This window comes from Barbus barbus (genome assembly GCF_936440315.1).
Source record: "Barbus barbus genome assembly, chromosome: 10".
Lineage (NCBI taxonomy): Eukaryota > Metazoa > Chordata > Actinopteri > Cypriniformes > Cyprinidae > Barbus > Barbus barbus.
Genome location: NC_136738.1, coordinates 2,549,405 through 2,570,855, shown reverse-complemented (window position 1 = coordinate 2,570,855; position 21,451 = coordinate 2,549,405). Strand labels below are relative to the sequence as shown.

At 37.1% G+C, this 21,451-nt stretch overlaps 2 protein-coding genes across 5 annotated transcripts in view; one reads left to right on the top strand and one right to left on the bottom strand.

Annotated features, from left to right (window-relative positions):
- fer1l6 (fer-1 like family member 6) overlaps positions 1 to 11,876 on the top strand; it is a 19,076-nt gene extending 7,200 nt beyond the window's left edge. The window contains exons 18-42 of the mRNA XM_079426872.1: positions 60 to 212; positions 308 to 485; positions 575 to 699; positions 1,030 to 1,164; positions 1,329 to 1,475; positions 1,646 to 1,753; positions 3,288 to 3,449; positions 3,579 to 3,750; positions 4,575 to 4,699; positions 4,901 to 5,023; positions 5,121 to 5,166; positions 5,266 to 5,310; positions 6,313 to 6,389; positions 6,463 to 6,591; positions 6,682 to 6,822; positions 7,071 to 7,198; positions 7,294 to 7,464; positions 7,551 to 7,705; positions 7,786 to 7,928; positions 8,045 to 8,133; positions 8,226 to 8,324; positions 9,887 to 10,128; positions 10,353 to 10,510; positions 10,729 to 10,829; positions 11,002 to 11,876. Coding sequence (XP_079282998.1) covers positions 60 to 212; positions 308 to 485; positions 575 to 699; positions 1,030 to 1,164; positions 1,329 to 1,475; positions 1,646 to 1,753; positions 3,288 to 3,449; positions 3,579 to 3,750; positions 4,575 to 4,699; positions 4,901 to 5,023; positions 5,121 to 5,166; positions 5,266 to 5,310; positions 6,313 to 6,389; positions 6,463 to 6,591; positions 6,682 to 6,822; positions 7,071 to 7,198; positions 7,294 to 7,464; positions 7,551 to 7,705; positions 7,786 to 7,928; positions 8,045 to 8,133; positions 8,226 to 8,324; positions 9,887 to 10,128; positions 10,353 to 10,510; positions 10,729 to 10,829; positions 11,002 to 11,182 — 3,333 coding nt within the window. The 3' untranslated portion in view covers positions 11,183 to 11,876. The remainder of the gene's footprint in view (positions 1 to 59; positions 213 to 307; positions 486 to 574; positions 700 to 1,029; positions 1,165 to 1,328; positions 1,476 to 1,645; positions 1,754 to 3,287; positions 3,450 to 3,578; positions 3,751 to 4,574; positions 4,700 to 4,900; positions 5,024 to 5,120; positions 5,167 to 5,265; positions 5,311 to 6,312; positions 6,390 to 6,462; positions 6,592 to 6,681; positions 6,823 to 7,070; positions 7,199 to 7,293; positions 7,465 to 7,550; positions 7,706 to 7,785; positions 7,929 to 8,044; positions 8,134 to 8,225; positions 8,325 to 9,886; positions 10,129 to 10,352; positions 10,511 to 10,728; positions 10,830 to 11,001) is intronic.
- Positions 11,231 to 21,451, bottom strand: LOC306875995 (uncharacterized protein). Of its 4 annotated transcripts, XM_079426875.1 has the most exons (7): positions 20,891 to 21,422; positions 19,920 to 20,357; positions 16,139 to 16,186; positions 15,831 to 16,045; positions 15,576 to 15,735; positions 15,336 to 15,442; positions 13,895 to 13,977 (listed from the first exon to the last, which is right to left on the bottom strand). In XM_079426875.1, the coding sequence occupies exons 1-6, from the start codon at positions 21,288 to 21,290 to the stop codon at positions 15,339 to 15,341; spliced, it is 1,365 nt and encodes a 454-aa protein (XP_079283001.1). In that variant the 5' UTR covers positions 21,291 to 21,422; the 3' UTR covers positions 13,895 to 13,977; positions 15,336 to 15,338. The 4 variants fall into 4 exon arrangements, with proteins under 4 accessions (XP_079282999.1, XP_079283001.1, XP_079283000.1 ...); XM_079426874.1 differs by lacking the exon at positions 13,895 to 13,977 and having other exon boundaries at positions 14,161 to 15,442; positions 20,891 to 21,432; XM_079426873.1 differs by lacking the exons at positions 15,336 to 15,442; positions 15,576 to 15,735; positions 15,831 to 16,045; positions 16,139 to 16,186 and having other exon boundaries at positions 11,231 to 13,977; positions 20,891 to 21,451.

Below are 21,451 nucleotides of genomic sequence, written 5' to 3'. Positions count from 1 at the left end.
TAATGTACTGTAAGTCTCCATCAGTACTCATATTTATCCTCATCTCATGCCTTTCTCAGCCTCAACACACTTTACCAGATGTGTTTGTGTGTCTGGTCAATAATAACAAGCGTCTGGCATTTGCCAGAATCCCTGCTCGTCATCTGCTCTTCTCACAAAGCCCAGAGCAGAGAGGCCGAGACTGTGGGAAGATCAAGACCCTGTTCCTCAAGGTCTGAACTCTGAAATCAAATAGAAAACTTACAAATGCTACATACCTTTTGTTGGCACTTCTCCTGTAACGTTTAAAAGGAAACGTGTCTTTCAGCCTCCAGGGAAGCGTGGACCAGGGTGGACAGTCCAGGCTAAACTTGATGTGTATTTATGGCTGGGAACTAGCAGAGATTCATCCCACGTTTTTGACAATCTCCCATCAGGCTTTGAACTGCAAGGCATCTCATCTGAGGACAGGACTGGCCCTCCTCCTGATTATTTACTTTACACAGGCAAGACTGCTCAGCCCTCTGTGTTGTTGTGTTTTTGCATGATTTGCATGTTGTCTTGCTGTTTGACCCTGTTTGTTGTTGGTTTGCAGAGCAGCACTTGTTCCAGCTGAGGGCTCATATGTACCAGGCCCGTGGCCTCATTGCAGCAGACAACACTGGCCTCTCAGACCCCTTTGCGTGGGTGTCTTTTCTGTCCTGTAGCCAAAGCACTGGTGTAAGCATGAGTTCCTATGATGATATTCTAGACAAAAATCCAATGGATGATGCTGCTAACTGCACTAGTGTATATAATATAATATATAATGGTATTATTATGGTTCAATGTGCAAAAAGTGCAAGGTTTTGAAGTATAGGAAGTTCAATCAGTGAATCAGTTGTCAAAATACATTTTAGAAAATGTATTGGGAAGTAAGAGCACCTATTTTACATATGCATACTTGGTTTTGGATAATTAGCCACAAAGGATATAATTACCACAAAATAAATGATCTTATTATGTGAAAAGGTAATTGATATTTGTTCATATTGTATTTTCTTTTTTTAGATTATCAAGCAAACACTGACTCCCACATGGAATCAGCTGATCCTGATAAATAATGTGTGTCTGTATGGAGGGCTTTATGAAATAGTCCAGGAGCCGCCGCTTGTTGTGATTGAAGTGTATGATGATGATGCAGTGGTGAGGAATACATTCACAGTATGCAGGCTACAAATGTAGCTCTTGTCCTAGTGTGGATTGTCCTGTAATTTAATTAACCATTATATGCAGCTGAAAAAAAAGTTGCATTGTTTCTCTTCATCTCTTAAATATTTTGAGCTGAAGCAATGGTTTTCTTTCTCCAGGGTATAGAGTACCTGGGGTCGACCGTGGCTGTTCCTGTAGTCAGACTGTCAGATGAGCGATACTCCCCTCCTCAGCTGCAGTACAGCCCTCTGTTCTGTGGCAGCCTGTCAGGAGGAGACATACTGGGAGCGTTTGAACTCATTCAGGTCCAGTCTTACAAACACATCACAGTAATGTGCATTTACAGTACAGATGAGGTTGAATCTGCTGTTTATTAATATTACTATTACGTCTACTACTACTGCTATACATAATGAGTTATTTTTATGTTCTACTAACATTTATAATGTAATTGTCTTGTCCCATGTTCCTGTAGATCTCAAAGTCAGGAGAACACACACTTCCTGATTTAGACGAGCCGGATGGAGGGGTTATCCCAGTACCCTCATATATTCGACCTGTGCTCTGCAAGTACAGAATCGAGGTGAACAATCTGTGACTCATGGTCTATATGTTAAATACAAAAAAATGGGTAACCACTTCATTACCATTCTTATCAAGACACATTGCATTGCTCTCTAGTTTAGCTGACAGTTGTACAAATCTTTATATAGCGTGAGACAGATTTTGAGATTTGTGTGTTTGCAGCCGTTTCATTTCACGCATTGACAGTAAAGACTTTATTTGTGTTTTCTTTTAGATTCATGGTCGTTAGTCATTTGAATCCCAAGGCCTTATACTTGAAAATCATTTATGAACCATTGATTTCATGTTCATGAACAATTTCTAAGCTCCCACATGCACAAAATTACTATATATTTATTTGTTGTATTTTTTTTTTTATGAAAACTGTTTTTTTTTTTAAACATACATACAGTGCAATTTAAAATTTGAGATCAGTAAGATTTTTAATGCTTTTAAAAGAAGTTTCTTATGCTTATCAAGGCTGCAATTTTGTGAAATACACATTTTAATACACTTTTAAATATAATTTATTCCTGTGAAGCATTGTCACATGATCCTTCAGAAATCATTCTAATATGCTGATTTATAATCCATGTTGGAAACAGTTGTGCTGCTTAATATTTTTTGAGACCTGTGATACTTTTTTCGTGATTCTTTGATAAATGTTAAAAAGAACGGCATTTATTCAAATTTATTAGAACTTGTTTGAAAATATTTCTATTTTGAATGAATGCTTTTTAACTTTTCATTCATCAAAGAAGCAAAGAAAAAAGTATCACAGGTTCAAAAAAAAACATTAAGCAGTACAACAGTTTCAACATTATTTTCATATTAGATATAGAAAGCATATTAGATATCATATAAGCATATTAGAAAGATGGATCGTATGACACTGAAGACTGGAGTAATGGCTGATCACATTGCATCACAGAAATAAATTATATTTTAAAGTATATTAAATAAATAGAAAAGCAATATTACAAACGGCAGTAATATTTCACTATATTATTGTATTTTTGATCAAATAAATACACTGTTAATGTGCATGAGAGACTCCATTAAAAACATTAAAGTTCTTACTGATCCCAAACATGCATAGAATACAGATTGAAATAATTCACTGCAGCATTGCATTCTATAAACCTATTCAGGGCAATTCCTATAAATGCAACACATTTTTGCTTTTGAATTTTGGCATTTGAATTTGCTTTCTGCTACATGTATTTACATCTTTCATGTGTCAGTATGTTACATCTTGTTCTGAAACCCTTGTTACTCAGAGCTTTTCGTTTGATGTCAAACCACTATGTCTCTAATCAAAGATCTTTTCCCAAAAGTGTTGTGAATCTCTCAAATGCCATACATTATCTGATCAGTGTTTACACATAGATGAAACTGCATGGTAGTAGTTGGAAATATTCTTGTGGTCTTCAGTGTATACCACGTCTCACTATTAGTAGGTGTCACTATTATGTTTTTCAGTGTACACTGTTAGTGTTTTGTCTGTACTATGACTACAAGTATTTTTGAGTTTGTGTTTCTGTGCACTGCAGGTTTTGTTCTGGGGCCTCAGAGAACTGAAGAAGGTTCAGCTTTTATCTGTTGATCGGCCCCAAGTTTTTATCAAGTGTGCAGGAGGAGGCATCGACTCTTCAGTGATACAGAGTTACAAGAAAAACCCGAACTTCACAATACTTGTGAATGCCTTTGATGTGGTAAGTCAACTGCTGCAATAACAGAGTATAGGGTGTTGTGTACGTATGTGTATATACGCTCTGTTGGTGTGATTCGCATGGCGTTCAGCTGATCTCAGCATGTCTGTGGCCGCTGTTATCTGTCTGTAGGAGCTGCCTGAAGACGAACACCTCCTCCCTCCTCTCACTATCACTGTGGTGGACTGGAGGGCCTTTGGGCGGAGCACACTTGTGGGTAGTCATATGATCAACAACCTGGCCTTATTCAAACACATCCCCTCGCCCATCCAACAGCCCCAACCAGAACCCAGAAATATAGCAGGTAACGCACGTCGCAGTTACAGTCCCAGTAACAAAATTTACTACACCGTCTCATTTTTTCAACGAAAAATCGAACTCCATCTGACCTATTATTCTAGCATGAGCAGTGCTGAGGACTAACTAGTTACATGTAACTAAATTATGTCATTTAATTACAAAATAAATGTAATTGTAATTGAAAAAATGTTTAAATAAATTACAGTTACTTATGAAAATGTTAATGATTACAAAGAGGCGTTACAAATGAATTTTTTCACACACACCCACATACAGATTTAATTGATTTCTTTCGTAAATTGCAGTGACTGCTCTTAAAATATGAGACACAAATGTTTTAGGAGACACCGAATAGGACACATGCTTATTCAATAACTGTTTTATTTCCTATTTGGGTTTATGTATATCCTTTATTTTTTCCAAGCCATTGTTAGATGCCAGTGTTTCCTGTCATAAATATGCAAAGATTTGATTTCAAAACCAGAACCATTGCTATTAAAATATTTCTTATCAAATGTAATCAGTTACATTAATAAAGTAATTAAAATAGTTACACTACATTTTAGATAGGGTAACTTGTAATCTGTAACTGATTACATTTTCAAAGTAATGCGAGCATGTGAGTATGAAATAATTAATGTTTTAGGAAAATATTATGGGCCCAGCCCTCAATTATATATAACCCCAGATGGCCTCGGGCAGGGATGCTTAATCCTGCAAAATTTAGTTCAAACACATCATTTTTTTTATAAATCCTACCGAGCAATTAATAAAAATGATTGTCTACTCTAAATCTAATTAAAAGTATGGTTTGTTTTTGGCCTGTAGTGGCCCAGCTGTCTCTGCAGCAGAGTGTTGTGCCACCGCCCAATGAGGAGATCGCCATTGAAATAGAGCAGGATGAAATAATCACCCCTGGCCGTAAAACTGAGCCAGACGTCCAAGACAAGAAGGTTTGTTTTTTGAATTGGATAAACTAAAAATTTTGACACACACCAATATTATTACCAAATATGTATCAAAAACATCCTGCTTTCCTACCAATTTAATCTATGTCTCTGATTCCTGAAAGCACATGTGTGCAAGTTGAAGCATATAAACACATGCACACATTACCAATCTACTATGACTATAAAGCTCTTCATCAATGCCAGGTGTCAAAGAAGAGCAAACGAATGTCTACGAAAAGGAAGAAACGCACCACAGCTGATGAGTCTGCTGATAATGTCATTGATTGGTGGTCGAAATACTATGCATCAATGGAGAAGATCCAAGTGGTAAGCTTCCAAACTAGTTTGCTAGCAGGAGTTGGTCTTATTTGTCTTGGTTTTTTTTCCCCTGACTAGTTGTTTTGTACCACAACTTCTTTCCTAGGCAAAGCAAAAAGAAAACAATCCATTTCCGATGCTCTTTGAAAACAGTAAGTAATATCGGAGTTAAAATGAATAAATTGTGGAATCATGTAGACAAATCATGCTCCAGCTTTAGTCAAACATGATCACGTTATGATGTATTTCAGTAACTCCTCTGGAGAACATTATTTCTGAAGGATTGATCAGTCTGGGTAAGAATGCCTGGGAGACTGTCCATTGCATGGCCCTCTTTCTTTGTTGCGGTCAACAGGATTGCAGAATGTTTTGTTCACTGTGCATTTGATTGGAAGTAAATTGTCTATCTATTCATTTAAAACTTTTAATGAAAGTAAATGGTGCTTACACAAGAGATCATACAACATTTTGCAATCCCAGTGAACCCAGATCTGCACCTCTATCTCTGATTTTTGTTCACATACACTTCTTTTCAAAAGTTTAGGGTCTGTAAGATTTTTTTGATGTTTTTGAAAGAAGTTTCTTGATCGGCAATACAGTTAAACTGTAATAATGTGAAGTATTATTATAATTGACAATATTGGTTACTTTTAATGTAATTTAAAATGTATTTATTTCTATAATTTTCAGCATCCATTAATCCTGTCTTCAGTGTCACATAATCCTTTGAAATGATTTTAATATGCTTACATTTATCAAAAGTATAGAGAAATATATTTATCAAATAAATTAAGCATTTGTTTCCTGATTCGAATTAAACTGTGGCCTCGAATAAAGAATATGTTCCCAGGGCTTATTGATTAGTTATTATTTAATTATAATTATTTAATTTTTTTTGGATGTCATGTGCTGGCTCTGTACAAAAGAAGAGCTTTTAACATTATAAAGGTCTCTACTATCAATTTAATGTGTCCTTGCTAAATACAAGTGTTAATTTCTTTCAAAAACTAATCTTACTGACCCCAGATATTTGAGCATTTAGGATATAACAATTTACTAATTTGCAGTATATAAGTGCATTAATTGTTGTGTCTGGTGAGGGTTAGCATGTCAAAAAAGTGGTTTCATGTTAAGGGCAGTATAGCTGGATGTTTTGTGTTGGCTGTGTAAGACACTAAAACTGCTGGTGGAAGTGATAAAAGCATATTTATGTGATTTTTTTTTTTTTAAAGCAGTTTACCTTTAAAGTCATTTAGACTGTGTGTAAGTTGTTTTGATGTGCTGTTTTTCTTCTTTAGCTTCAAATGTTAAGGACAAGAAAAGGGAGATGAATTACAAGAGTGTGATAGAACAGCCCAGGCTTTCAACACTACAGGTAAAATGTGTCGTTACAATGCTTAGATTTATCCATTAAATGGATGTGGAGTCTCACTTGTCAATCACTCTAGGTGTATGACAAAGAGCTGGAGGCTGAATTTGGGCCTTTTGACGACTGGGTTAAAACCTTCGAACTCTATCGAGGAAAGGCCAATGAGGAAGAAAGCTCTGCTGATGACAGAATTGTTGGGAAGTTTAAGGTAAATTGGTTTCGCGTGACGTACCATTACATACAAGGAGGCTTTTTAAGACCCAGGTCACAGAATTCCCATCACTGATTGTGCCATCAGGGCAGGTTTTGTCTGTACAAGCTGCCTGAAACGGACGATGAGGAGGAGGATGGATATTTGGATTCTGGGCAGTATAAAATAAGCCAGGGTATTCCTCCAAACACCGCAGTGGACGTCCTTATCCGTGTGTACATAGTTGCAGTAAGTGCCTTTCGTATTTTTGATTCTGGAATATTGATGCTAATTAAAGCACTTATTGGTTCATTTTTGATAATTGTTACTTGGTAACGCAAAAACACATTAAATTGATCAAAAGTGACATTTTTACAGGTTTGTTATTTCAAACAAATGCTATTCTTTTGAGCTTTTTATTCATCAATATTCTTTCCCGTGCTCAACTGGGCTCACCACCACAGGATACAGTCAAGTCACTCTCTTATGCATTTTAGGCCTTCAACCTGCACCCTGCGGACCCAGATGGCAAAGCAGACCCTTACATAGTCCTGAAACTTGGGAAAACTGAGATCAAAGATAGAGACAATTACATCCCAAAGCAGCTCAACCCAGTGTTTGGAAGGTAAACGAGCACAATGAAGGAAAAATTTCACTTTGAAATACTAAATCCATGTTTCTTTGAGGTCCATTCTCTCTTCATATTCCTCTGCTGTTCAGATCCTTTGAATTTCAAGCCACTTTCCCCAAGGAATCCCTGCTAACTATTCTCATCAATGACTATGACACTATTGGCGGTGATGATTTGATTGGAGAAACACAGATTGATTTGGAGAACCGTTTTTACAGCAGGCATCGGGCTACCTGCGGCCTGCCTACTGAATATGCCATGTGAGTATTTACTGAACATTTTCATCTTCTCAAGTTAGTTTCATTCCCACCTTTCATGCATCAACTGATGATGTTATGTGACCTAGTGAGGGTTATAATGCATGGAGGGACTGCATCAAGCCAACAGAACTGTTGATTAAGCTTTGCAAAGAAAACAGACTGGACAACCCTCACTTTTCTCCAGGACGTATTACCATTGGTAGCAAAGTTTTTACCGGGAAAACTGTATTTGCTGATGAAGGTAGGTCATTCTTTTGGCGTACATCGTGACATAATAATTAGAGGAGCAATGTACCACAAGTGTTTGCTGCTGTTTCACAGATCAGATGGTGGAGTCGTACGAGCACCTGGCTCTAAAGGTGCTGCACAGATGGCCTGAGATATCCAATGGGGGTTGTAAACTTGTGCCAGAGCATATTGAAACTCGTGCACTCTACCTCAAGGACAAACCAGGAATAGACCAGGTATTGAGTTGTTTAGAGGTTTATGTTACTTTAATGCACTAAATATACATTACATATACAGTATGGGTGGTGGAGTGAATCTAATTTTAATAAATGTGCATTTGCATGTTTCTCAGGGTCATCTGCAGATGTGGGTGGACATTTTTCCGATGGATATGCCTCATCCTGGCCCTCCTGTGGACATTTCCCCTCGCAAACCCAAAGGGTAAGGTGAAGATTCACAAAACCATCTTACTAGGTTGTTCTGTAAATTTAATACTTGTTTGGGACATCTTATGTAATGTTTTTTTATGTAAGGTATGAGCTGAGGATCATTATCTGGAACACTGAAGATGTAATATTGGAGGACACCAACTTCATAACAGGACAGCAGTCAAGTGACATTTACGTCAAAGGGTAAGTGGATCACTGTAAACATAAACAATCTTTATTTATAATAATTTTAATTAAGTGATTATTTAGGAAAAAGTCTCCCAATATGTACTACCGTTCAAAAGTTTGGGATCAGTAAGATTTTTTTTATTTATTTTTTAACTTTTATTCAGCAAGAATGCATTGAATTGATCAAAGAATCCCGAAAAAAAAGTTCATTGGGGATAGTTCACCCAAAAATGAAATTCTGTCATTATTTACTCACCCTCATGTCGTTCCAAACCTGTAAGATCTTCATTCATCTTTGGAACACAAATTAAGATATTTTTGATTAAATTTAAGAGCCTCCTGACACTTTCTGTTCTCGAATTTCATCAAAAATATTTTAATTTGTGTTCCAAAGATGAACAAAGGTTTTACGAGTTTGGAACGACATGAGGGTAATTAATAGTGCTGCTCCCTAATAGCCGACTAATCATTAGCAACAAAATGTGCTTTTTATAAAATAATGAAAACAAACAGGATGCGCTTTCTGCCGTCTTGGTCTGTGAACTTGACCGCGAAACTCTGTGTATATCTTTGCCTTACAGACATTAAAAATATACAGAGAGCAAAATGTCTAAAAACCAATTCAAATAGAAAACAAATCATCTCAGATTATGTATGAACCTTGCATACAGGCGCATCACTACTGCGGAGATGATGACTCGGTATCACCGAATACATGTCTTAAACCGAGAACAAAGAAAGCACTTGTTTATCAGAGAATTATTAAAACGTTAATGCAGCCTCCTTACTGTTTTTCCCTGACACATTCATAATCATAGCTTCTGCCGGTGTTGTGGCAAGCTTTATGCATGCGCTTGAGCGCTTATTAAGGCCAATTCACACCGCACAGACAAACGCCAACAAACTAGTCTGTTGGAGTTTGTTGGATCAGTGTGTTACCCCTGTTGGTGTTGGTTGGAGTTTGTTTTCACGAGACTGAACATGCTTATAGAGTTGGTCGTTGTCTGTTGGTGCAGTGTGTGAACATGACAGTCATTTTTCATAAGATTCTAAATCCAATGGCCAACTTGAGCCAACTTGTTTGTTGGCGTTTGTCTGTGCGGTGTGAATTGGCCTTTAGGCAATTAAAGGCTCATTATAATGATTTAAATGGTATATATATAAACGTGCGATTAGTTGACTAATGCTTAAACTGAATGACTACTAGTCAACCAGCAAATTCTTTAGTCGAGGGCAGCCCTAGTAATTAATGAAATAATTATTTTTTTGGGGGGTGAACTATCCCTTTGTGACAGAAAACTGGAGTAATTACTGCTGAAAATTCAGATTTGCATTTACATTTAAAAAAACAACAACAGAATCCAGTTATTTTAAATTGTAATAATGTTTCACAATATTACTGTTTAGTCTATTTCTGACCAAATAAATGCAGTCTTACTGACCCCAAACTTTTGAATTGTGGTACAGATATTGCAAAAGGAGACGTTTTCTGAAAATGAATGCTGTTTAATATTCTTAACAGAGAACATCAGAGTTAACCGTAAATTCTGGTAAATTTCATGCTTTTTTTTTTCCAGGTGGTTAAAGGGGCTTGAAGATGACAGCCAGGAAACTGATGTCCATTACAATTCTCTGACTGGAGAGGGTAACTTCAACTGGCGCTTTGTGTTCCCCTTTAACTACCTGCCGGCTGAGAAAGTGGTGGTGGTACAAAAGCGAGAAAGCATCCTCTCTCTGGACAAAACTGAACAGAAGATCCCTGCAGTCCTTGTTATGCAGGTGTGGGACTTTGAGAGGCTTTCTTCTGATGACTTCCTGGGTAAGAATCTATTTTGCTTAACATGCTTACATTTACACCGGTTTTATATGCATCACGTCCTCCTTAGAACTGCTCTGTTGTCACTCCTGATGGGATTTGTGCTATATATACTTGTGCTGTATAGAGCTCACAGTCCCTCAGTTGCAGAAAAATACAATCATTCCTAAGAAACCCGGCTCTAAATATTTGATGTCAATGCTTGAAGGTCATTTTTATGTCCTTAGGCTCAGTGGAGTTGGACCTGCATGGTTTTCCACGTGGAGCTAAATCAGCTAAAGTTTGTAAGATGGAAATGCTGACAGAAACCATGGAGAACATCTCTATCTTCCAGCAGAAACGCTCCAAAGGCTGGTGGCCCTTCATTAAAGCTGGAGAAATCACAGTGTGTGAATTGCATTATTTCACGGAAAGAAAAATTGTGAATTAATCACTCAGTAGCACCATGTTTGCAAACATGGACAATCAAAACCAAACCTTTGACTAATTTATTGTAAATGTAATTATATGATCAATTTTCAAGCAGGTATGGTATTGTTCAAGACTGTATTTACAGAAACCTGACCTAATAGAAGTAGTATTTAAACAGTTTTCTTTCTGTAGGGGAAGGTAGAAGCAGAGTTTCATCTGGTAACAACTGAAGAGGCAGAGAAAAATCCAGTGGGACGTGCACGCAAGGAGCCAGAGCCTCTAGAGAAACCAAAGTAACAAGACTGATACACCTATTTTCAGATGTTTTTATTCATATTAATACGAGAGCTGTCAATTAAACTAAAAACATATAGGCCAATATAATTGAATTACAGCACATGATATGTGTTTAAGGGCTATGTTTATGTGAATTATTTCTAATATCAATCTTTAACTTTTCTCTAGTCGTCCAGACACGTCCTTCTCCTGGTTTATGAATCCTTTCAAGTGCTTCTTTCACCTGATCTGGGGGAACTACAAGAAATACATCATTGCCGGACTGGTGCTGCTGATTGTGACCTTGTTCTTGGTTCTTATCTTCTACACCCTACCAGGGGCGATCAGTAGTAAGATAGTCAATGGGTAATCAAACACCCTGATTAAGTAACTGAACACAAATGAACAGCACATATTTAGCTTGTTGTTGCTTTAATGATGCACATATTTAAATGCTTGCTCTTGTTGATTTTAGGAACAATTTTTTATTTAATGTGCACCAACAAATGTAATACTTACACACAACATTACATGTTTATTCATCTTTAAACAGCATAAAACACTGAACATGAAAACTGTAGAAAACAAATTAATCACATCCCACCTACTGTAAACAGTTGGACTTTGTTCTACTGTAGAGATTTGAAACTAGGTAAATTATTACGAAGTGACTTTTAAAAATGACCGCAATAACTCAAAAATTATAATTTGTGTAAATACAGTGACAAAACAAGCGACCACAACCCCAATGAGTCCATGTAATGTAAATTTGTGATTGTTGCAAAGGGTTAAAATAACATTTATTCATAGTCTTTGTGAAACATATTGTGCATTGCCTTGTATTGATACCAGAAATGATCTAAAAATTATAAAGGGTTTTATTCTCAGATTGAAATTTCGTGTAATTTCTCAGAATACTAATTTAACTGTAACACTGATGGTACTTTATGAAGTAAAAAATGTAGCTGTATGAAGTTCTGCCTGAATGACAATAAGTCTGAAATGTTCATTAATGTAGTATTTCAGTTGTTGAGTGTGCCTTTTGATCCTTAAAGCTCTGTCACAATACCGTATGTGCACTTTTTTTCCCCAAGTCACTGTGGTTTAAAAACAAAAAAACAACTAATATCTGTAAGTGAATCAGTAACCAAAACTGATACGGCTCTTGGTTTACAGTTTTCCCCATTACTGAGACAGTAACTCTTCTCGTGAGCATTTTATCAGAAAAATATTCCATACCAAAACATACCATTACATCAGCCACCAAAACAGAGACTAATTTCCCGAAACAGCATTCACCGTTTTTTTCTGTTAAACCACATTTGCCTGCTCAAAATCGCTTACACAGCAATTTTGCAATGTGTGCTCATTCAGAAAGCACTGGCATACAATTTGTTTTGGCCAACGAATGTCAGCATGGTTATTGCCAACAATGCCGCTTGCTAGAACAAATGTAGGCTACAAAAATGAACACAAAGGTGTATTTTAATGACTCAAATTAGTATTTCAAACCACCCTGAACACTGCAGTCAAACATAGAGATGAAAAACATTAAGTATGTGAGCCAGCATAACCAGGGCAGTCATGCTAACACTGGTTTCTAGGACAAATATCAGTTTCCGCTGTGTGCAGTGCAATTTCCTCATCAATGAGCACAATATCATTGAAAAATATTTTTGTACCATTTACTTTACAAGCTCAGTTGACTTTAAAATGCATTTTATAGTGTTAGTTTAAATAACCAAACAGTTTAATTTGACTAAATTTGGATTCAGTTTGCAAAGGTAAAAGTAGGGCTGGGTGATACACAAAAAATAAAATTTGATGTTTTCAGAACGTTTGACAGATTCTCAAATGTTGTCATTTTTAACTAGTCAACTTGGAAATGTAACTCATGTAACCTTTTCTTTATTAACCCTCTAGTTAAAGAAAATTCTATTCAAAGTGCACCACACACGTTAAGTTGTCAACATGTAAATGTTAAACAAATCATCTTTTTTAAATATCTTTGCAGAAAAGATGCATGAACTACAACCATCTCTTGTACAAACTTGTCTTATACATATGTTCAGAAATAATACAAGAAAAATGCTTAAAAATTCTCGAAAGTCAAGATTATTCCAAAAATGACTGAAAGTGTACTATTATTAACTATAAATATTCTGTAAAAACAATGAACTGCAGCTTTCAGCCTGTCACCATGATGCAAATATGAAATATCAGTCAGTATTAATTCGATTGCGCTGCTTTTCCATGTTTTTTTTTGTATGTGAGCTGTTTGACTGTTGCGAGATCTTGACTGTTTGACTTATGGTCCTTCACAGAGTGCGTCACGCGAGTAATGTTTGGTAATATTTCTATTCGAAATCGAGATTTGTTAAAAAAAAAAAAAAAAAAAAAATTGTGACAAAACATTACATTCTAATTAATCGATTAAATTGGGAAAAATTGCCCAGCCCTAGGTCAAAGTAAACATTGTGTTCTTGAATAGCACAATTTTTGTTGTATACGAGGTTTGCACAGATCAGTGTAAGTTTATAGTAAAAGTACCTCACTTTGGAAAATATCACTTTGTTAACCATTAAGATGACAACAGCCCAGCGCGAGTTTCCACCAGTAAGTAAACGCTGCATCATTGATAAGTTGATCTCGGTGCAGTGGTTCTATGCTGTGATGTTGCTGAGGGTCCAGACGGCATCAGACCCTCATTCATGCCTGACTGTGTAGGACTGGGCCCCAGCTGCAGCAGCAGGTTATATGTGCCAGCCTCTGACAGCCCCCTTCTCATTCCAAGCCCACCACGCTGCGCCATCGCTCCGCCTCGCCTGCGGGTGGAGATCAGGCCGCCACGCTGGGCAGGTGAACTCTGCACAGGAGCGCCGCTAAACTGCGCAGCCTGCGAGGCCATCAGACAGGCTTGTAATTTGCGTTTGGCACGCCAGCGGGCCACTCGAAGACGAGTCTTTTCCCTTCGTTCCCTTACCAAGTCTGCAAGTAGAGCCTGCGGTAGAGTCTGCTCCAGCTCACGCCGTCGGTTTGTACTATGGCCTCGGTTCGTGTTGCGGCCTCTCAGAGTCCGGCTGCGTTTGTATTCTTCATACAGGTTCAGGTCCTTGCGTCTCGGACGCACCTGCTTTTGGACCCCTGCCACTGACAGCTCGTCATCTAAATGTGGCCAGGGAAGAGAGAGATTACATGCATTTAATATATGCCATTTCACAGAAGTAGAAAGTAATGGTTTAAAACACCTTTAATGTTTTATATGATGCATTTGTGAATTTACACCAAAGTTATTAACTAAAACTTTTACTAAAACCATAAAAACATTTCAGCTAGTTGCCAAACCAATATTTGCAATTTTCTTTATTTTCCAAGTTTCATTTATTACTTTTTTACAATAACTACACTGAAATAAAAAATAAAACAAACTATACAGAAATGTTCAAAAACATTCAACTTTAAAATAAAATCATAAAAAACTATAATTGTATATCACTGATATTTAGGCACATAAGTGCTCAAATATTTGACCCAGTCCAACCGAAGCCCATCTCAAAACTACTCTGATTTCAAGAAAGACCAAAAAAGGTTGGTTTCTAATGTTACACGTCAGCTTTTTCCTCTCCTCGAAAGGTTCTGGGTGCTTAAAGCAACATCACATCCTGTCAGTTTCCTGATAATCTTGAGTATCTTCTTATCAATGTTTGCTGAGCAAGTTTCATGTACACTGTAACCAAGATATCTAGATTTTTAGAATGCATTTGGTTTTACACTGTAACCTGACATGCAATTTATAACTTTTTCATATTTTCTGACATCATGTTAATTTAAGGATTACATGTAATATTTGTACTTTTCACACTGCAGGACTATTTAAAAGTAGTTAAAGAAAAAGGGCGCTTAAAATGGTTCCAAAAAAAAAAATCTTAAAACTATGAATATTTTTACTTAAAATCGTGGAACTGGCGATGCACAATGTCACTGTAAAATGTACACTTTATGTATTATGTACTTTTAAGGTACTATTATGCACAAAAGCAATATAAACAAAACCTGTGTGCCTGAGGTAGGAATGTTTTTTTTTTTTTTTTTTTTTTGAATGATCTTGTTTTTATGAAAATGTTATTCCTTTTTCCACCTCAGGCCCAGAGTACCAACAGTTATTTTATGTTGTAAATTGAAAAAATATATATTTTTACAGTTCAACACATGATTCTAGAAAGTCAATAATGCCAAGAGGAAAAAATACTGGAATGTGCTGATTAAAAAGTCAGACTATTTTTACAATATTTAAAGCAAAATTAATAAACAACCTTAAAGATTTTTATTTTTTTTTAAATAAACTTTCTTAAAATCCTTGTTGATTTAAATTGACATGTTACTAACCCTAATCCCAACTACTCAAAATCATTTTGACTTCTGAACAACAAATCGAGTAATTATTAAATATTTATTTAACAGTATGCAATACAGTCATTCTTTGTACAAGCTTAAAATGTATAAAACAAAACGGGCATTTTTACAGATTAGGAGGATGTCCTCCCTGGAGCCAAACGCAGGTAATCTTTGATGCACTTTTCTGCCTCTGCTTCTGTGGGACTCAGAAGGACACTGTTCCTCATAGCTGCAGCTGTGTTGAAAAGATCAGATCACTAGTTTACCAAGAAAACAACCTCTGACTTTCATTTATTACTCGACTAGAACGGACAGGCCTGATTATGATATCACTATCCATAAAAGTATTTCATTAAGTTTGGCCATACCTATTATTAGTGCTCCGATATTTGTTTTTCTTATGCCTCGCTTGTCTCCTCGTCCACACCAGTTGAGCTGTTTGGCCACATTGGAAGCAAAAACTTTGGTGCAAATTCTCCATATGGTCTTTTTCATAGTTTGACCTCCACTAACAGACAATCTGTTCACCTGAAACAGAAATTAAATATAGATGAATAAAAGTTCTCCAAAAATTTCAGTCATTTTGGTCACTTCTTTAGTAGCATAATTACAACGAATCTTACACATTTTTGCATTGTCCCTCTATCCATAAGTCTTTGCTCCAAGCGGTCTAGATCCTCCATAGACATTAGCGGAAAGAGACAATCCTCCTCCTCATCCTCTATCTGCAGTGGAGGCACAAAGTGCTTGTTCCCCACAAGACACTGAACCAGTGCAGTCAGGTGATTGATTTTCCAGTCCATTTCTCCCTGTGACTCAAGAATAGCCCTCTCTACAGCTGCAACACCACAGGTGATTTAGCTGGAAACTGCCACTAATCATTTAAAAATGTATGAGTTCAATTGTCTATGATAAAAATGAATAAACTTACCTGTACATTGATTATTTTCAAAACTCCCTGGACTCGCATCCGACCTAGCTGTAAAAACAAATGTACAAACATTAAAACTTCAAGTTTGTTTACAGTAATATATTTTTAAAAAAGCATGTAGAAATATTGTCTGTTGCTAGATTTCTGGTAGAAAGCGATTTCCAACTTAAACCAAAAAAAAAAGAGAAAAATGTCCAATATTTACTTTTTTCTGTGCAGATAATGACTTTAACAAAGAATACTTTCACTATGCATTAATAAAGGCATTTTTTTAAATCTGTCAATTTCCCCCAACTTAGAAATTACACACGTTCATTTTAAACAAATATGAATAAGTACAAGCTAGAAACGTTCCCTTTTTCTTAATGTATTATTAGATTTAGGTTGAAGTTGTGTCCCCAGTTCAACCCTGTTGCCATCATAAGTCTCTTTATTTTATTCAAATGTGCTTAAGATCATATAATTCTGTCGATATTGCAAAATCACCTGTTCATGAAGCAAACTCTGCAAGGACATGTTTTTCATATAACTTCTCAGTAGGGACCAACTTTTTTATTTCAACCCTGTTATCATTTTGTATAGTAAACAACTGATGAGTGAGTATGTGTATAATGTAACTCTCCACATTTAAGTGTCACGACCTTTACCCGTCTAACTCAACCCTGTTACAGTCAACCCTGTTACCTTTACAACAATTTTCCCAAACCTACATCATTATACCTTGAAACGGTATATTAATGTAAATTTAAAAATGCTGTTCTCTCTGAAAGAATGTTTAAAATGTTTTAAAACCATGAGTGTGAGAGCAGGAAGTCTTCATATGTCAGAGAGTGATATTTAAAGTTTAAGTAAAGCAGCTAGACTCACCTGTTCATGTTGATGTATTTCTCTTGTGATCCCCATCATGGAATGGCTTGCGACGTGTTAAAATCATGAACAGCCATGTAGTGGGAAAAAATGTGTTGGTTTCTTCAAATACAATCATTATATTTAATTAACAAAATGTGTATTTTATGAAAATCAAACATGAACATTCATTAGAAAGGATCATAAATCTCACTGTTTTCAGCCTGTGTCAAATTTAATGATGCAGATTTTATTTTTATGATTGTTTGAATGCTCATTATTTCATGAAAATGTTTTTTGCTGATCTAAGGAATATTTCCCCACCTCAGGCTAAAGTTATTTTATTATTATTTTAACTCGTGATTCAGTATCCTACAGAAATATTCAGTAAAGCCACGCATAGCATATGGTAATTTGCTGATTACCTCAGATACAGTAAACTAAATATTACAAAAGCACAGTGATGGAAAAAAAGTAACAGGGTTGAATGCAATTCAACAGGGTTGAAAATGATAACAGGGTTGAAGTGACTATTGTTGGTGAAATATACATTGATTCAATCATTTATTTAAATATTAACAATTCATTTAAATAGTAACTAGCAGTATAATAAATAAAAAAATACATAGTAATATATTCATTAAGAACGGCCCACAAAGTTTTGTGAATTGAAATCAATGTCAAGCCATTGATCTCTCTCTTCCAGTTACTACTGAAATATTGTTCAGCTCATTGACTTGGTCACAAGTCATCTAGTGTTGACGGACTCAAGTGCTTTGTCGACCACATCGCTTTTAAGGCTATTCTGGCCTCGATAAGGGCCCTGATGAGTTTCCATGCACCTGGGACATCCTGACCCTGATTTAACAGTCTGTCTGTCATCCTCTTCAGGGTTGTAGCAACGCCATCAGACTGGGTTCGGAATTGTCTGGAGGGGTAGCAATTATTTTGAAAAACTTCTGTCGTTCTTTGGCCTCTCTCCACTCCTTGCGCCTCCATCTCTGAGCCTTCTCACACAGGTCGCCAATTCTCTTCTTTTTCCCTGTCTCAACATCTCTTCTCCACCTCTCTCGCTCACTCCTGAGGTACTTTTCCCTGCGTGCCGGATCAGCATCCCTTCTCGCCCTGTAATCTCTCTGTTTTTCAGCAGCTGTTTTTGCCATTACTGTGTCTGAAAAAAGGAATCCAATATGAAGACTTGCTCAGCCTCTCCATATTCCAAATGAACAGATGCTTTCAAAACTCAGCATCACTTGATCATGAATTCATCATTTCTTGGTGTCATTTAATATGTGTATAGTACTAACTGTACTATTTTACAAAAATGTAGATATGACCTTTTCAACCCTGTAATGGCCATAATTCTGAATTACACTTAGAAATGTTTCAGGCTCAAATGTTACAGGGTTGAAGTTCAGTGTCACTGCAATACTTGAAATTATTCAGACCCTAAACAGAGTATTAAGTTTTGAAATGTTGATCAAAAAAAGTTGATGAATTTCTCATTGATGCTTGTCGCTGTAGAAAGTGCACTCTTCGCATCTCTTCTGTAACATGGCAAACTTTGATAGTTAAACCAAGGTGACAAACCATGAGTACCAGTGAAGATAACCATGCTTTCCATTTCTGGTGCCATCAGTTCTTTCTGCAGTGGTTAACAGCTGCTGTTAGTGTTCACGGACCTCAGTTCAGTGTCATACTATGTGAAAAGAGGCCTCTAACCACACTCTCAGGTTACTTCTAGGTTAAACAGAAGTGCCAAACACATTTTTCGCAGAAAATATTGTTGAATAGATCTCTGATATTATTTTGTTATTTGTGTCACAAAGAAACATTCATGCAGGTTTTCAACGACTTTTTCTTTTTTTGTGTGAACTGCTTTCAGAGAACTGTTAGTGACAAACTTTAAAATCGTATTTTTGAAAACATTAATACAAACTGAATAAATCAGCACATTGTCTAACCCTTCCTTTTCTGAGGTGGAAATCTTTTTTCTAGGTGAATGTACTTTTGGTTTTTCATTACTGACGTAATTCCTGTAAGTGGGGTTTGCTTCATGTAAACAGACCCTTTGCGGTGTCCTAGTGTACATTTTGTTGTTTTGTACATGTTTGCACAAAATGTGTATACTTGGAAACATTTCATTAACTGCACAGTTACACTGGTTTTTACATAAAATTATAAAAGCTTTGTCTTAATTGCCTTTGAGTAAAGCATTCAATAATTTTTTCGTCTTTTTTTTTTTGGTGCACGTCCACCAAAAATCAGATCAAAACTTAAGTATCCTAAGGATTTTGAAAAGCAAGCTGTTTAGTTGAAGTTGGGGAAGTCGTGGCCTAATGGTTAGAGAGTCGGACTCGTAATCCAAAGGTTGCGGGTTCGAGTCTCGGGCCGGCAGGGATTGTAGGTGGGGGGAGTGAATGTCCAGCGCTCTCTCCACCCTCAATACCACGACTGAGGTGCCCTTGAGCAAGACACCGAACCCCCAACTGCTCCGGGTGTGTGTTCACTGCTGTGTGTGTGTTCACGGTGTGTGTGTGTGTGTGTGCGCATATTGGGTGCAGAGCACGAATTCTGAGTATGGGTCACCATACTTGGCCGTATGTCACTTCACTTTAACAAAGCAGCTGCTAGAATCAAATCATCTTGCTTTAACACAAACCGGTTTGTTAAAATCAGTTTTATAAAAACGTCACACTGTTATTCTTACTCCCTTGTCCAAGTATTTTAAAATAAAAATACAGATTTATTATTTTTGAAGTGTGAAGCTTTAATGCATTTTTTTTAAAGAAAAGTTTGTACACCATAGTTGTGTTTTGGAGACATAATCGTAATATCAGGGATTTAATAGCCTGAGAAAAGGCATTACTATCTACAGCACGTTCATAATATTTCCAAAATAAAGCAGTGCAGAAATGTTCAATTTGATACTTACAGGTAGATGGGTCCACGCTGATGAATGCTGGGATTGCAAGGTCTGCTGAAGTGCTTGGACTCTGAAGAGCTTGAAATGATGTGGGTAGGTCTAGTGAGACCCCGAGCTCTGGTTCTCCCGCTGGCTGATGAAGTTCAGCGCTGGAATATTCACATCTAGGTATGCTGCCAGCTTCTGCGGGTTCATCCTTCACACAGACTATTTCAACCTCCGCCTCCTCCTGTTTGATTTTAAGTGATGGTGCTCCAAATGTCAATGTGCTTGTAGTTTGGGAGGACACGCTCTCATCTGCCATTATGGGTGCAGAGAGGACGCTGCTGTCCGGCATGTCTGTGTGTCCAGTCTCTACAGAGGCGAGAGGGTTCTGACCCCAGATTGGATCACTGGTCCCACACAGAAGCGCCTGACTGTCCACCAGATGAGAGCTTGAGTTCTCAACTACAGAAACAACAAAAGACACTTTCTGTTGAGTTTAGGGAAAACATTGGGAAAGTGACATTATTTTTGGTGCAGTACAAGTATTAGCAGAAAATTGGGGTTACACCTTATTTTAAGCTTTCCTTGTTACAGTGTAATTATACATTTAAGTACTGACTGAGTAATATTAATTAACTACATTTACTTGCTATACGCTTAGGGTTACTTGCATGTAATTATGCATTGCATGAACTATTTTGTTTGTCTCCCTTTAAAAATATCTGCTGTCCTGCTTGACAATTTTACATAAATTGTCATGACACTTGAAAATACATGCCATCATTAGACCACTCTGCTTTAGATATAATATTGGCCTACCACTAGCTCTAAGTATATATGATCAGCAATTAAAATATATCCGTCTATTGCTGCAATTACTAATAATGAAATGCTTTAAAAAGTCACTTGCTTGTGATACAGTGGCAAAAGAAAGCTACCTAATGTCATATTTTAAGACAGACATGCATGATGGGAATATGGAGAAGTGTCCATACCTTTATGTGTGTCTTCAGTAATGTGATTCTCACTTCTGTGCACCCATGAGGGTCCAGCTCCAGAGACTCTGGGGCTCGGGGCATTGCTCGTCGGCCCTCTTCTGCAGTGCATCCCTGTGTCTCCATCTCCCGGATACAGTCTATGGTTGTGGTCTTTAGCAGACAGGATGCTGATGTACTTGCGCATAGTTTTCATCTGACAGCGCGACGTCTCCAACATCCTCCTGATGTTGTCGTTCTCCTTCTCTTTAGCTGTCATCTCCCGTTTGATCTCCTCAAATTTGAGCCCGACCACTCGGATCATCTCTCCTAGCACGGTCTCCACCGCGACGTTCACGGCTTTCTCAATAACAGCGCCCATCTGACCCCGCATCAGAGAGATGGTCAGATTCACATCCATGCTGAACACACGTGCGATCTACAAGCTTTAAATGACCGAGCGATATTCGAGTATATTTGTGCGAAACGTAAGTTATGTTTTTCAGATAAACGCTCAGGCACCGTCCGCCATCGGCCGTGCAATGACAACAGTGAAACGGAGCAGGAATCACATCCGGTTCA

What these genes read in the sequence shown, in the direction of transcription:
- LOC306875995 (XM_079426873.1), bottom strand. Translation starts at nt 21,290, where the DNA reads ATGGATGTGAATCTGACCATCTCTCTGATGCGGGGTCAGATGGGCGCT. An exon ending in TACTGAAGACACACATAAAG is followed by an intron (nt 20,358 to 20,890) that starts GTATGGACACTT and finishes TTGTTTCTGTAG; the next exon opens with TTGAGAACTCAAGCTCTCAT. An exon ending in CAGCGTGGACCCATCTACCT is followed by an intron (nt 13,978 to 19,919) that starts GTAAGTATCAAA and finishes GGCCACATTTAG; the next exon opens with ATGACGAGCTGTCAGTGGCA.